The 16,336-nt window shown below is 41.7% G+C and overlaps 1 protein-coding gene across 2 annotated transcripts in view; it reads right to left on the reverse strand.

The window, feature by feature from the left end:
- The window catches only part of PTBP3 (polypyrimidine tract binding protein 3), a 125,466-nt gene extending 110,506 nt beyond the window's left edge, over window positions 1–14,960 (reverse strand). Inside the window, exons 1-2 of one of the 2 annotated variants that reach the window (XM_037902137.2) lie at window positions 14,712–14,960; window positions 7,017–7,050 (exon numbers count right to left, since the gene is read on the reverse strand). In XM_037902137.2, the coding sequence (XP_037758065.2) occupies window positions 7,017–7,050; window positions 14,712–14,875 (198 nt within the window). In that variant the 5' untranslated portion in view covers window positions 14,876–14,960. The remainder of the gene's footprint in view (window positions 1–7,016; window positions 7,051–14,711) is intronic. The other variant, XM_037902138.2, reaches the window with a different exon arrangement.
- Between the last annotated feature and the right edge of the window lie 1,376 nt (window positions 14,961–16,336).

Here is a 16,336-nt window from a genome sequence, read left to right on the forward strand (position 1 = left end):
GTGGGATGCCACCAACAGAAAAACAAGTCAAAGGCAAAGAACCAGACCTTTTCTTATTTCACTATCATGATAGCTGTTATATTTATTGGAAAGTGGCTGTTTGGCCTCCTGAACCTGCAGATGTTATGTTGAGTAATACTCTTTCCTATATGTTGAAGGGGTTGGGTTTGTAAGTAGACCTGAGCTCTAGTGGTGAGGCTCAGTGGTTTGCTCATCCAGCAGCCTGTTTCAGGCTGCATGCCTTCATTAGGTCTTCGTATACCATTCACAGATTGTAATTACAAATAAATGAAGGTCCATAACTCCCTGCAGTTAATTAAAGTGAACTAAACTCTTTTTCCACACATCCTCCTTCCAGGCAAAATACTAGATAGGATTCCTATTACGTGACTACAAAGCACTTTTGAAACTAAATTTTTTTACACTGATTAAATAATTGAACATAAACCTGATACGTATTTTTTAGCTTCCAAATGAATCAGACCAAAAAAAAAAACTGTTCTCCATGTCCACTGAAGGTAGATTGTGCGCACACACGCACCCTCACTCCACTGTAGGTGACGTCAGCAGCTCATTTACAGGTGGGGAGACTTCAGATCATCTGAGGAGAGACCGCCACACTGACTTGCCAAAGCTGGCATCATCAAGAGAGGACTGAGTGATGGTATAATGAACAGAAAGGTATACACAGATGACTCTGTTGCTCCCTTGCATATATCCACTATTGGAACACTGCTCAGGAAAGCTGAAGTGGTGCACTAAGTTCTGATGGAGTGAGCTGTTTTTCTTGATGGAGGAGACAATTCAGCAAGCTCATACCAGAATTTGACAGAGTCAGAAGCCCAGCGAGATTTGCCGAGATGACACTGGTTGATCCTTAGCTCTTTCAGCATAAGCCACAAGGTCTGAGGAAAGATCTAAAGGGTCTTGTATGGTCCAAGTAAAACACCAGGGCTCTACGAACATCCAAGATATGGAGGTGCTTCTTTAGCCTTACACAAATGGGGCTTTGGGGGGAAACACCAGAAAGTTAATGGTTTGGTTTAGAAGAAAGGCTGACACTACTTTAGGCATAAACTTAGGATGTTGCCTAGGGCAGTGCTTCTCAACCAGGGATACGCATACCCAGAGGTCTTCCAAGTGGTACATCAACTCTTCTAGATATTTGCTTAGTTTTATAACAGGCCACATAAAAAGCAGTAGTGAAGTCAGTACAAATTAAAATGTCACACAATGACTTATTTATACTGCTTTATATAGTATACACTGAATTGTTTTTTATTTTATAATTGATTTATTTTATAATTATATGGTAAAAATGAGAAAGTAAGCAATTTTTCAGTAATAGTGTGCTATGACACGCTATAGTATTTTTGTGTCTGATTTTGTAAGCAAGCAGTTTTTAAGTGAGGAGAAACTTGGGGTATGCAAGACAAATCAGACTCCTGAGAGGGATACAGTCGTCTGGAAGGGTTGAGAGCCACTGGCCTAGGGAACACCCTGTCCTTATGAAAGGCCATGAAAGGGTAGGAGAGCCTGAAGTTCTGAAACCCTCCTTGCATAAGTAATTGCCACCAAAAACACCATCTTGGACCTGGCCAAGAAGTTAACAAAACTATATTTAGATAAAAGAACCTGATAATTGGAAACTCTCATTTTAAGTGTGGCAGTGGAATAAGCCTTACAACCATACAGATAAAGTCTCTCTAATTACTTATCCTTGGGGTGGTCTTAGATTGGGACTGGCAAAATCATTTGTTAGTGGTTGCAACCACCAAGGATTCAAGAGCTGGGAGAGCAAAGAAATAACCAAAGTCTTGTTGAAGGACTTGGTATCTTCTGTCTACCCTAGCCATAGGAGGTAGAGAGGCCAAAGTCTGCCAGAGCCTTCACCAGTACTAGTAAAGCTTCGCTGATAGGAAGGGCAACCCCTTCCTGGAACAGGTATCTGTAAGACGTCCAGGAAAGCGTGCAGGTTCTCCTGCACAATCTCCACCTAGACACCTAAAAAGAGATAACCACCCTCTTCATGAGGACCTGAAAAAACTCTGTAGTCCTCTGGGAGGCAGCCTACTCTGGAGTTACCACTTTGTCCAGCAAAGTGGAAGAGATGTGAGGAGGAACGTCCTTCCTCCATGGAATCCATGACATCAGGTTGCAGGATAGCAGGAAGATGCTGAGAAACTTCTGTAGTTCAGGAGTTAAGTCTAGAATCTCTCGGGGCAGCCCAAGACCAATAAGGCCATTGAGGAAAAAAGAATCTGAGACATCAATGGTGGGCGACGCAAGTTGCAAGTGCCTGTAGGGAACCCAATCTTGGTCTTTAGGTTTGGTATTTGAAGAAGCCCTGTACGGTGATCTAAAGGATCTGGAAGGAGAAACAGGCTCCCCCCCCCAGGAAAAAAAAAAACACACATCCTCAGAATAGAGAGGAGCAGTTCCCACTGGGGTTCAAGGATGTTTGCACAAGAGACATGGACAAGGTTCAAAGCAGGCAATGGTTGGGACAGTCAAAAGGCGGACAAAATCATCAGCACTAGTGGTATGAGTAAACCCACGAACTGTATCAACAGCGCCATATGCATTGTTGGTGCTGGAAGAGTCGGGATAGCTGCAGAGCATGTGAAAAGTGCTGGCCTCAGGTTAATTCTAGCATAATCGGTGAGTGTGTTGGCAGAGCTGGCAGTGCTGGTATTACTACAGAGTGTATTGATGGAGCCACAACGGCCACAGAGTGTCAATGGGACTGGTTGTGTTGATGGGGCAAGCAGAGGAGTCAACTACACCAGGGAAAGTCAGGTAAGGAAAACAAAGGAGATTCTTTTTAACAAAAAAGCCTGCACAGCCGAAGCCTCTCAGCTAAGAGTATCTGTGCCAACAGTGCCAAAACAGATCGAGGAGAGGAAGAAGGATCCAGCACAGATAAAGATAGTGGTTTTGACAGCCCCGACAGAGGCTCTGATGGAGACTGAGTTTATGGTGCCACCTCAGACGATACCACAGAACAATTAGATTTGTGTGGTCTGGAACCAGTACCAGAGGACTTAAAAAAAAAAAAAAAATCAAAGTCACAGTGTCTGGAATGCTTTGAATTTGATAATGATGATGAAGTGTGATATTTCTCGCTTGACTTGTGCTTTGGGTGAGAAGTGGCTGGAGAAGGTCTACAGAATGAATCAGAGTCCATGTGTCATTGTCACAGCCCAGTTCAGATGCGGGCTGCATTGCCTCTTTCATGAGGTGAATCTTCAAACGACTGTCTCTGTTTTTTTAGTCCTGGTGGGGAAGGAGGTGGAAATGGAACAAATCTGTCCCTCAAACAGGTCAGACAATTTTTCCAAGACAGGGAAAAGAGCCCTGCATTTTCCACACAGTTTAAATCCCAGGGACTTTTTAATAAAGCTCCCAGGAATTAGTAAAATGACTAATTAAAACTATTAACCATTAGCTAGCTACATGCACAACTATGAAAGCTTGCTAACTGAAGAAAAGCAACGGGGAACTCCACTGTTGCCAGGCAGTTAAAAGGAACTGAGGGGGAGGCGGTCATGTTCATTTTCCCTGCTGACCCAAGAACACAAGGGGAGAAGGGACATGTGCTTCTGAGTGGTACTGCTGGTAAAAGTCTCCAACTTGCATGCAGTGGGCATACATACAACACCTACACTGGAATGTATGTGCGTACAATCACTTGAAGAATAGTGCTTTTACCACTAGAACATGCTTCCTCCCAACTTCAAAAACAGAAGTTGTCATTAATGGATTTAAGGGGCACAAAAATAGTAAGACAATGTTGAAAACCTCACCTATATGATCACACTAATCTGTGCAAGCAAGAACACCACAAGCTAGATATAGCTGGTAGAACTAATTTTGTGAACAATTTTCAAAAATTTCTAGAGTAATTTAGTCATATCCTTTGCTCGCAGTTATATGACTCTTATATAGTAAATTTAACACATTTAAGATTTTTTCTATTGTGTTCACTCTTCCTCAAAGTGCTTAAGATGGTAAGTACAAACCATGAATATGAAATAAGCAAGATACAAGACTGTATCTTTCAATTTTGTACAGCAACTAATGCTCTGTAGGTATCACAATATAAGAAACTCTACATAGTCCAGCAAAACTCTTTTTTGTGGTTCTCTGCCTATGTGTAGCTATATTACAGAATCAAGATATATACAATTAATGTGGATAACTGAGACTGCAAGTATTATACATGCACCCAAGGCATGATACTAAAAAAAAGTTACTTTTAATTTTTAAATAATGAAAAGATAATCATAGCCTATTGTGTTTGGCTTAAAGGCTGAAACACTTATCTATATGGATTCCCTCTACAGCTCCTGAAACTCGGAAGATGTCAAGACCTATAGGCAAGGATTCTATTTGAAGCTCGATCTCAAAGGATAAAAATATGGTGATAGTTTCTCTTTATGAATGTTCTCTGAATTTATGCTGTGTTCAATGAGCCTGTTGCATCATGAATTATGAATTTTTTTTTTTTTTTACATAAAAAGATGAATTATACCTCTAGTTTAACCCATCAAATCTGCTTACTAAAAATCAAATTCAGTCTTTTCCTCATGCTTTTACTAGGGAGGAATTACTTTAGAAGGAAGAAAGTCGACTAGAATATACTCCTGAGAAAGAGTCCCCCTTCTGTCCATAGAACATTGATCTCAGTGCTCAAGAGCGTTTTCTGCCAAAACTGTAGGGGAGATATTATCTAATCTAATTTATTTCCCCACCCACCTATCTAGTTTTTAGTCATGGGATTTCATTCTAGAGCTGATCAACCAGAATGGTACTCACCCTCACCAAACTTAAAAACTTTATCTAATTACCAGATTCCTATCCCACCTCCCTCACTTTTTTGTGTGATCTGATGGTATGGTACTGCACGCCCAATCTTTGATCTTTGAAAATCATTGTGCATAAGCCTAAAAATACTTACATGCCAAAATGTCAAGTCCTACGTACACAAATATGACTTTAAATGTTTAGAGTCTGTGAGGCAATCTTAATTTTAATCACAAATCTGTCTACCTATGAATTAGGACTGTCAAGCAATTAAAAAAATTATTTCGATTAATCGCACTGTTAAACAATAATAGAATACCATTTATTTAAATATTCTGGATGTTTTCTACATTTTCAAATATATTGATTTCAATTACAACACAGGATACAAAGTGTACAGTGCTCACTATATATTTATTTTGATTACAAATATTTGCACCTTTTAAAAACAAAAGAAACAGCATTTTTCAATTCACCTAATACAAGTACTGTAGTACAATCTCTATCATGAAAGTTGAACTTACAAATGTAGAATTATGTACAAAAAAATAACTGCATTCAAAAATGAAATGTAAAACTTCAGAGCCTAAAAGCTCACTCAATCCTACTTCAGCCAATCGCTCAGACAAACAAGTGTTGTTAAAATTTGCAGAAGATAATTCTGCCCGCTCTCGTTTACAATGTCACCTGAAAGTGAGAACAGGCACTCGCATGGCAACAGTGTAGCCAGCATTGCAAGATATTTACATGCCACATGCGCTGAAGATTCATATGTCCCTTCATGCTTCAACCACCATTCCAGAGAACATGGGTCCATGCTGATGATGGGTTTTGCTCGATAAAGATCCAAAGCAGAGCAGATTGACACATGCTCATATTCATCATCTGAGTCAGATGCCACCAGCAGAAGGCTGATTTTTTTTTTTTTTTTTGGGGGGGGGGGGGGGATCGTTTGCATTCTGCAGTTTCTGCATCTGAGTGTTACTCTTTTAAGACTTCTGAAAACCATGCTCCACACTTCATCCCTCAAGATTTTGGAAGGCACTTCAGATTCTTAAACCTTGGACTGAGTGCTGTAGCTATTTTTAGAAATCTCACATTGGTACCTTCTTTGTGTTTTGTCAATTCTGCTGTGAAAGCGTTCTTAAAATGAACACGTGCTGGGTCATCATCCGAGACTGCTATAACATGAAATATATGGCAGAACACAGGTAAAACAGACATACAATTCTCCCCCAAGGGAGTTTAGTCACAAATTTAATTAATGCATTTTTTTTTCTAAATGATCAGCAGCAGCATGGAAGCATGTCTTCTGGAATGGCGGCTGAAAAATGAAGGGGCATACAAATGTTTAGCATATCTATAAATACCCTGCAATGCCGGCTACAAAAGTGCCATGCAAACGCCTGTTCTTACGTTCAGGTGACATTGTAAATAAAAAGCAGGCAGCATTATCTCCCTTAAATGTAAACAAACTTGTCTGTCTTCGTGACTGGCTGAACAAGAAGTAAGACTGAGTGGACCTGTAGGCTCTACAGTTTTACACTGTTTTCTTTTTGAGTGCAGTTATGCAACAACAAAAAAACCTACATTTGGAAGTTACACTTTCACGACAAAGAGATTGCACTACAGTACTTGTATGAGATGAATTGAAAAATACTATTTCTTTTGTTTATCTTTTTACAGTGCAAATATTTGTAATTTGGCATTTTTAGACACAATTGTAAGACTCCAGTTTCTTAACACATCATGCACAAAATCTGAATGTAAAGTGGGCTTGAGAACTAGAGTCTCAGACAGAAAACATACGTAATGGGCCTTAAACAGAAGCAAAAAAAAAAACCTGACACCAAATGTCCCTGTCCCAGTCTTCTATGTCCCTGGTCCTGAGTGCAGAATACAAGCTATTACTGCTCTTCATAAACAATATCTATTTGTAACACTAAATTCAATTTCCAGTGAATAAACATTTTAAAGTTTGGTCAGAAAAACTCATATGGACTCATAAAGGACAGGAGATTGACTGCTGAACGCTCAGTTTTTTAAAAAATGTTGAAGGCTGAAATAAAGGTACAGGAACATTGCTAAGACATAAATAGCACAATAACACATGATTGATATGAACATCAATATGGTATCAACAAGAAACAGAAGTGCTATAAATAAAGAGGGTAACAAGTGCATATGGAAGGACAGAAAAAGATTCCTACCTTTAAACCGACTGCTATAAGATCTGTAACAACACTGTATGAAAAAAATGAAGAGAGAAAATGGAAAAAGTTAGAGAGCAAGTTATTGCAAAGGCAGTGATAAATAAGGTTAAAGAAAGAAAGAAAAACATTGTTATAAATTATAAAGGAAAGAATGTGATGAGTTGTGGAATTTTTTTGTTTGTTTTATTTTGTTTTTCACAAAGGAAACTGGATAATCTAGTAATGCACGGTATGAAATAAAGCAAAGTTTTAGTTGGTGGGAGCAACAACAAGTGATAGCAATTCCGCTCAGTCCCTGTAAAAAGGGCATATACAATTATGTAATTTTTCATTTTGACATAATTCCTCCACACACACCCCCAAAAAAGTAAAAGTAAAAGGAACACTGGACTGTAACATTTATTTCTCCCCTGCCCCTGGAATTACAAGTATGTATCAATCCTATTTTTGTAGCCCAAATTTCCACTGTTCTTCAAAACTGAGCTTGTACGTATGGATTTTACAGAAGTGAGAAAGTTACATTTTAAAAAATCATTTCCTCCCGCAGATCAGGAAAATGTCATGAAAATATGTCAATCAAGAGGATCTCAATTAAATCTGTCCTTTCCTACCCTCAACTGCTTCACCAGAAACTAAGTTAGGGGTATCAAACTCATTCTGTAGAAAGAATTCAACTTTTTAAACTATGGGGTTGGCAATGCTGAAACTAAGTGGCCAAAAATGTTAAATCAGGCCCACAAAATCATGAAGATTTAAAAAAAAAAAAGGGGGGGGGGGAGAGAGAAGGTTTTTGCCTTCTGTTTTTGCCTAGTATTTGCCTTCTGATTTTGAGTCTTTAGAAATTACATTTTTAAGCTTCTCTCTGCAACCATGAGGGCCAGGAATGAAATTTTATAAATGAAAGCTGAGATTCTCACCTAACCACATGACTCCAGAACCTGAGGCTTTTACGAATATACCAAATGTGGCAAGAGTGGCAATAAAATCATGAGAGTTCACAACACTGGACTGGGGTATAAATTTAGGACTACGTGCTATTCTCAGTCCCACTAATGTCAATGAAAAATTTGCATAAAGATGGATGGTAGAATATATGACCTTTATATATTAGCTAAAAGTTCAGTTACTATTTCTTCAGTGCTATCTGATATCCAGCTTCACTCAGTGGGGAAAATATGCTTACATTTATGACACCAACTATTCTTGTCTTGTCTTCCCTTTCTATTCTCCTTTCTCCATTTTTCAACCACTTCCCTGACTGTCCCTCTGTTCTTTCTCCTGCATTTCCTTCCCCGCAGCAACTTCCAATTCCCATTCCCAGTGGGAAACACTTCCATACCCTACCCCATACCATCCATTTAACTGAACAGCAATAAAATACAGTACTTATGGATATGTCTACACTAGAGCAGCTCAGCAACACCACTGCAGCTTTCCTACTGTAACACTGTAGGGTAAATTTTTTACCCCCTTTGCTATGTAGGTAGGTCAACCTATGTTTTAGATGTAAGCCAGGCCTTAATAATGGTATTAGTACCATCTCTAAGCTTTAGAGTTCTCAACACCCCAATGAAATGAATGAAGGGCAAAGGGCAAACCTCTAAAATTCATTGTTTCAAGCTACTTGGCGTCTCAAGAAGACAATAGTGAATCATACTCTGTTTATATTTGAGAAGGTTTCTAATGTGGGTCTCTCAATCTCTCTTGTTGAAGCTGTTCCAGTTTGTATAAATAATTATATCAGTGAATTGTGCCAGAGAAAGAGACTGACTCTTTAGTTCCATGGGCAGGGCAGACACACCTCAGGTGAGAAATACATGTCCAAATATCAGGGAGAAGAGTGAACTGAACCAAGATCTCCCACATCCTGGGTGGTGCTAAGGGTTTAGAGGGAAAGTCTGCCCCAGATCCTTATGAAAAGCGGAAGAACAGCTCTGTATAGCTCTCTCCTGCAGCCTATGGGGAAGAGCTGTATTTCATGACCCGCACAAGATCATCCTGCAAGTGACCACCAACGATATGCACATTTGCCATATAAAGACAACGAAGGGGTTACCAATCAATGATCCCTTAGAAAGGATCCTGCTTTGGGAATAGACCAGAAAGTCCAACAACTTTGCTGCTCCTATCTGAATGTTATACTAGTTTTGGATCATCACTCTTGTGACTGTGTACACTGCACATATAAAAAAGTTAGTAATGCTTTGGTTAAATTGTGAGGTCCTAGTGAACACTTTTTTTTTTTTAAATACACTAAAGCTGTGTTCTTTTGATCCAGTTGCTCCTAGAATTTGCTACTGAGCCATGATGATCTGTGTCCTCCCTAACCGGTTTAAATTCCATTGTGCATGCATCATTTCTTTTAATGAATAAGCATGGCAGAAAGTTGAACTGACTAAGTGCTATGACTAAGAAAATTCATCTCAGAGCAGTCAGATCAATGGTTACACCACTGACTTATGGATGAATGTTCATTCACCAGCTTTTGGGACAGAGGTTTGGGGAAAACTGGATTAACAGTAGAAACCAAGGAAAGTGTTCTTTTCCCCTTCATCCTGCTCTCCTGGTTACTATACCACTTCTGTTGAAAATAGTTTTATTTGCACGCTCATTAAAACACAGACTCTTATTTTCACACGTTCAAGATTTTAAAAAATAACCATTTTCTTCAGGTGTTGTGAAAAATTAAGCTTGTGGAACACAAGACTACCCAAAACAGAATAATGAACATTTAAGCAAAGTTTTATTAGTTCTCAATGGCTCATGCTCTAAAACATTTAGATGTGATGTGTGTCAGAGGCGACCTTTCAGAGCGTGAGGAAAGAATCTTGAGGGATACTTCTGCATCTACAGCCACACCTTTTAAGATTGAAAGAGACCATTATATTGTACAGAATCAATTTCCTGAGCTATATTTTTCAAATACTCAAGAGTTAAGCTATTAGCTTCTTTCCTCCTCAGTACAAGCTGAAAGCTCTAGGAGACTATTCACCTGCAATTAACAAGCTATCCCTTAAAAGTTTTAAATTCCAGTACACTCAATCATGCACCAACAACTGTGTTCAAATGCCTGATCTCTTGTCATGAATTTACGAGAAAAAATTATCAATGTTTCACTTCAGTCACAGACAAAACGACATCAAGGATACAGATATTGTGCAACTGTTGAATCATCCAGAGTACACTGTAAGAAAATTACAAGTACTGTGCTCTAACCATATTTTCATTACACAATTAAATCCAACTCTATCATTTCCTGATGTAATTATGGCATAGATTTGCTTTTAAAAAAACGAACACACAGAAGACCACTACATTATTTTATATGGTTATCATAATTTGTGATCACAGGAGGTGCCTGAGCTACAGCTCAAACGGTGTAAGAGATCGAGGGAGACTGTTGGCACAGCAATGTGTTAGGGTCCATCCCACACAGGTTCATAACAGCCAGAGTTTGTTAACCTTTAGGGAATGTTCTGTGGCCCATCAGGAGCTGGAATATGGCTGAGGAAATACTGGTGGTGGATTATTAATTTTTTGTTGTATGCATGTTGTTGCTGGTGTGTTGTTAGTAAGTGACAGACTTCATGTATTAAAAATATTTAAGTTTGTCAAGAACATCCAGAGCTTGGGATAGGTGCTCTTTTTACATAGTAGGTCTTGTTTACACACTGTTTTTGCACTATTTAAGTATACTGGTTTAGAAAGGCAGTTAAATTGGTGCCAAAAGTGTTTAAATAAAGCTGAAGTGCATTATAAATCTAAACAAAAGTTGTGGCCTATGAAGCCTTAAGAATTATAGTGAGCAAGAGATTACTGCAGCTTTAAGGCTAGAACATTGTGTGTGGAATTCCTTGTCAGCTGGAAGCAGTTGCAGCTAGAGACTGAACCCAGTAACAAACTGGCTGGATGTATCTTGTAAATGAATACCTAATAACTGTGCTTACTCAATTCATTTTTATTGTTTCAGTATTTCTTGTTCCAGTATTGTTCCAACATTTTTAAATAAGCTCAGTTACTTTAGTTGCAACAATTGCAAACTGAGCTTATTTGAAAACACATTTTCCTTTTGTTTTTGGTAGACCCGACCCCCTCCCCAAAATCACAATCACAGATGAAGTGATTTATACTTTTCCTTTAATCTTGCTACTGGATCTAAAGTAATTAAAATGCAATTTCCCCTTTACTACATTCCACTGGGACAATGAAAGAGGGAATCTGTTCCTCCTTCTGGTTGTCATGCATTAGAACAATGTTGCAAAGATCAAGTTCCAAACTTCATAGAGGAACACATGAATCCTCCCTGATTTAGTATAATCTTGCATTCTAAGCATTGATTTTAGGTATAAATTAACCTTAGTGTGCCATAAAAATGAAGTTCCTCCTGTATGTATAGTTTGCATAACAGCTTCAATACATAAAATGCAACTTCTTTCTGAACAAACAGTGCTATAAAATATTTTAATCATTTTGAAGATTTATATAATTAAGATTTTCTGTTATGAAATAAGTTCTTAAGAATTTAAGAATAAAACCAGGTTAAACTGAATCCAATCCTAAATTTTAAGTTATTATGCCTTTCTTGAAGGCTTAAGTTTTCAAAAGTGACTACCAATTTTGGTGTTTCAATCTGAGAAACCCACAAGGGGCCCAATTTTCAGAGTGCTTGTAGGTGCCCACCAAATATAAAACTTCCTTCAAGTCTCAAATGGGCACCAAAAATTGGAAACAAAGTCATCTCAGCTTTGAACATCTAAGCAGATATCAACAACGCTAAGATCCTTTACCAAAGACAAATGAGGTTGTCAAAAGCAGGAATTGGATGTGCAAAAAAAGTAATTCACCTTTAACTAGCCCAACTGTACTCAGCTACTGAAACTATGTTGTGCGTCACACACTATTCTAAAGGCTGTAATAAAAGACTATCATCTGCAAAACAAAATCTGTCCACTTTATTAGAGGCTTCACATACAGTTACATAAATACAATTAAAACTTATTCAAACCTATACAATTTGTATACTGTTCACTATTTATACACAGAAAAGGATGCTGTTCAACTTGAAATCTAGTCACTTAAAAATTGAATTAAAAGTATTTTCAGATATTATACATCTACCACCTAGTACCACTTCCACTCCCCCATCCTGCTTCCTGTTGCAGCCTTAAAACCTACATTAACAGGAAGAAATGATTAAATAGAGAAAGAAACTAACTATACAAAGTGGAAAAGACAGAAAATGCCTAGACCTAGGTGGGAACCCAGAATTTTTGTTTAATATGAAATTCTGTGATGGGGGGACAGCGGGTGGAGCGGTAATCTGTTTTGGAACAGAACCAAAAAAACCCCCACAACCTTAAGTTTCCTTTTAAAACAAAATCCATTAGAAAAAAAATCATTCTGATCAGAACAAAATATTTGTTTTACTTTTCAAATTTTTATAATATTAGAGAATATAAATTTGTTTCAATTTTTAAAATTTGTTTTTTCAAAAAAGAAAATCATAACTTCCATACCAATAAGGTCAAAACCTTCAGCTCCATTTAACAATATGTTGTCAAAACCCACACATTCTGCAAAACATGTAGCTTTAGATGAATCAGCATTTTCCAAAAGAACATTATGTTGGAAGACTGCCAACTTTATTATTAACATTTATGTAGCACTAGAAGACTATGATCAATTTGGGCTTCACTGTGTTAGGTGCTGTACAAATATAGAATTTCCATAATTTGTTTCAGTATTCTTAGGTGTTACCTGTAAGTACTCTAAGTAAAATAAATAAATAAATAAATAATTTAAAATCACATCTGATTTATTTATTTAACAGAGGAATGGGACTGGCTTTGAAGTATCACCATGTACTAAAAGTCAGACGTCCACAGCACTTTTCTTCCTACTGTTGTTACAACATATATATGATTACGGAAACTCAGTGTAATCATACAAAATATTTCTCCAGTTTGTCTTCATATTTTCTTTTTTGTTTAAAAACCAATATTGTCAAGGAAACTCACAAGTAATTTTAATTTTATTTTTTAAACCAGCTAGGTTTTGAATTAATAGCCTCCCCTTTAAAATTTGTTGTAAAAGTGTACAGATTAATACTCCAATTCTGTAAACATATATGCATGTGTTTAACTAGACAGGTGAGTAGTCCAACTGAAGTCAAAAAGGACTACTCACTGCATAAAGTGTTAAGTGTTTGCAGGAGCAAGGCCTTAAAGTTATCTTATAAAATGGTATTTAAAGTATATAGCTAAAGATCCAAATTGCTGTCTAACCTTATGTAATAATATGGTGAAGCAGTTATGCTTCATTCAAACACAGAACTCTGTTTCCACATCAATACTCCTATTGTGCTCCAGTAATATAGTGATTGTAGTTCAACATACCAGAACCCAGAAGTTTCATGCTTCATACAAAAAACATAGCTAACATGAAGGTATGGACTTAAATTGCAGCTTTGAATTACAGTCTTCAAAAATCTTATTAAATTGTCACTTTACAATTCAGAATTGTGAATTCAAAACAGCATGTGTCTGTTTAATTATGTTTACCCTAAAGTGGCAAGAAGGTACTTAGAGGTGTATCTCTGTGATACACCTAGCAAGAGTCCAGGTTAATTGTTGAGAACATGTAAAACATTCATATAATCTACCATGAAATCTTATTTGACATTATATGAAGTCACTCCGCTCACCACTGCAAAACAGGAGTAACTATGTTCAAGTCAATGGAAGTACACCAGCATACAATCAAGACTTTGGCTTTGACAGATTTAGGTATCCCCAACCGTTGTTTACATCAATATAACGTGCAGTCTCCTCCAACAGAGAAAACTCGACATCACAAAGAGTCCCTTACAAATCAGAGTATTGCTGTAGTACATCCAACCCTTTCACCTAAGGCCAGGCAGGGACGCTGCCTGATCCAAGTACTCCGTGAAACGATCATGTGCTCCGACCACAACCCGCAGCCTGGGAGGCTCCGCTCCTTGATGTTAGCAGGTCCGCACACCGCCCCTCCCTCCCAGCAGCCGGTTGAGCCTGTCCCTGGCTTCTCCAGCACGGCGCACGCTGCCTTCCAGTCCGCCTTGTTTTTCGCCCCTCTGCTGACCGAGGGGGACCAACAACCAAACCGCGCCAGAGCTTCCCGGGCGCGGCTCCTGCACGGCACTTCCCCTTGCCGACGACAGCAGCGGCAGCTCCCGCTGCAAACCGAAACCTCCCCCCCCCCGCCCGGACCCGCCGCCCGGGGCAGGAGGGGCCGCGGCGGCCGGGTGACACGGCCGCGCACCGGCGTTACCTAAGAGGGAGGCACCGGGGCGAGCGGCCGCTCTGGCAGGGGCCTCGCGGCTCACCGCGGCGTCGCCCTCGCCCCGGCCCCGCACCAAGTTTGAGCCTCACCCGCTGGCAGCAAACAGAAAAGTTGAACCCCCCTCCCCCCCCGGCCCCGCTCGAGGGCCTTGTTCGCCCCCCCCCCCCCGGACCCTCCTCAGACAGCGGGAGCGGCCCCACCGGCCCGAGGGAGGCGAGTCACCTCAGACACAGGATCAGCCCCGCCCCTACGGGGAACCCTCCGCTACCCGGCCACATCCCCCCCAGCTCCACGGGCAGAAAGCGGCCGCCAGGACCGGGTGGGCGCAGGGAGGAGCGGGGCGCGCCCCCGGGGGCCCAGGCGCGTACTCACCCATCCATGGCACAGACAGGAAGAAGCGGCGAGGGACCGGGGGAGGGGGAGAGAGCGGCGCGGCGGTGGGTGCCACAGGAGGGGAACGCGAGAAGGATGGGAGAGGAGCCGGGGTAGGGAGGGACGGAGTGAGAGCTGAAGGCGGGGCTGCCCCTTCTGCGCATGCGCCGCGGTGAGACCGGGGTTGCCCCCCCCCCTCCGCAGACGACACACCCAGGCCCAACCTCACGGCGAGGTAGCGCGCGCGCGTCGGGACCAAGCGCCCGACGTCGCCGGCGCAAGGCGGGCGCTCAGGCGCGCGCCTGCCTCGCCCCGCCCCGCCGTTCCGAGCGGAGCCGTTCAGCGCGCGCCACACACACACACACTCTGGTAACCCTCCGCGTAAGTGTGCGCCAAGCCGCCCTCTCCTTGCCCTTTCCCCGCCCCCAGGCTCCTCGCGCGGGGCGCGCTCCCGGTAGCTGGGGCGCGCTCTGCTCCCGTCGCGGCCGGCGGCTCGTTTCTGTCCCGGGCTGGCGCGTAGCCGACCGGGGCCTGAGGAACAGCCTCATGCAGAGCGAGGGGCCGGGCACCTGGCCCGGGAAAGAGGGTGTGACACCCCCCCCCACCTCCGTGAGGGGTCGCGGGGCCCTGGAGACGGGCTGGGGGGGCCCTAGGGCTGGGGGTGTCACCGCCTGGCTGCCAGGCCCCTGTGGAGAAATCGAAATCTCCCGCCCATTTTACTTTACTTACACAGGCCACCTTTTGGTGGCGCCCCCTGAGCTCCAGGCCTGCAATTGCCCCCCCTCCTCCTCCCCGAGCGCTGTCTGTAGCTCTCTGGGGCATCATGCACCCAACTCCGCCCTGGGCCAGGCAGGGTGATGCCCCTGCGTTTCAGGGGCAGAGAGACGGGGAGGGTCCTCACCCCGCTCAGGACCGGGCTCTGCCTTTGTTGCTCGCAGAGGTGCCCTGCGGTGAAGCTGCCACCTGTTCTGCGATGCATGCCTGAGCCCTTGTGCCGTGGCTGCATCAGATTCAGATGAGCTGGGGGGATTTCTCTGCCTCCTTGGGTATGGCCAGGTGTGTTACTGGCCCCACCGCTTTCATGGATCGCACTGTGGGTTGGCTCAAGTGAAAAGTTTATAAATAAGAAAAGTAACAAAATACCAGCGTGAACTGTAGCTATATAAAGGTGTATTTCAGTGTTTCCTTCTGTCTCACTCCTCTTAAGAATCAGAGACACCAATCCCTTACACTGATGAGAATCCTACTGCATCACCGCTCTGGGGCAAAGAGCTATCCATGTGGATTCAGCTGCAGATTGGGGGTCTCAGAACATAAGTTCTTGGCATAAAGGACAATGGCCCCATCTGTATTTGTACAACATGTAGCGTAGTGGCACCCCAACCCTGATTGAGTCATCTGGGAGCTACCACAGTACAAATAATAATGGTGGCTGTTGCAGAGGACAGCTGGAGTCACCACATGCTGACTCAAAGGGTGATGGTACCTTCTCAAGTCTTTTAAAGCTGAGCAAGCCTTTTAAAGTCAGTCTGCATTCCCAAACTTGTGCTGAGTTCAGGTCTCACATGAAAAACATGTGAAAGTCTGTGGTTTCAGATGGTTTCCACCCTAGACCAGGTTATGGT

This window comes from Chelonia mydas, chromosome 5 (assembly GCF_015237465.2).
Source record: "Chelonia mydas isolate rCheMyd1 chromosome 5, rCheMyd1.pri.v2, whole genome shotgun sequence".
NCBI lineage: Eukaryota > Metazoa > Chordata > Testudines > Cheloniidae > Chelonia > Chelonia mydas.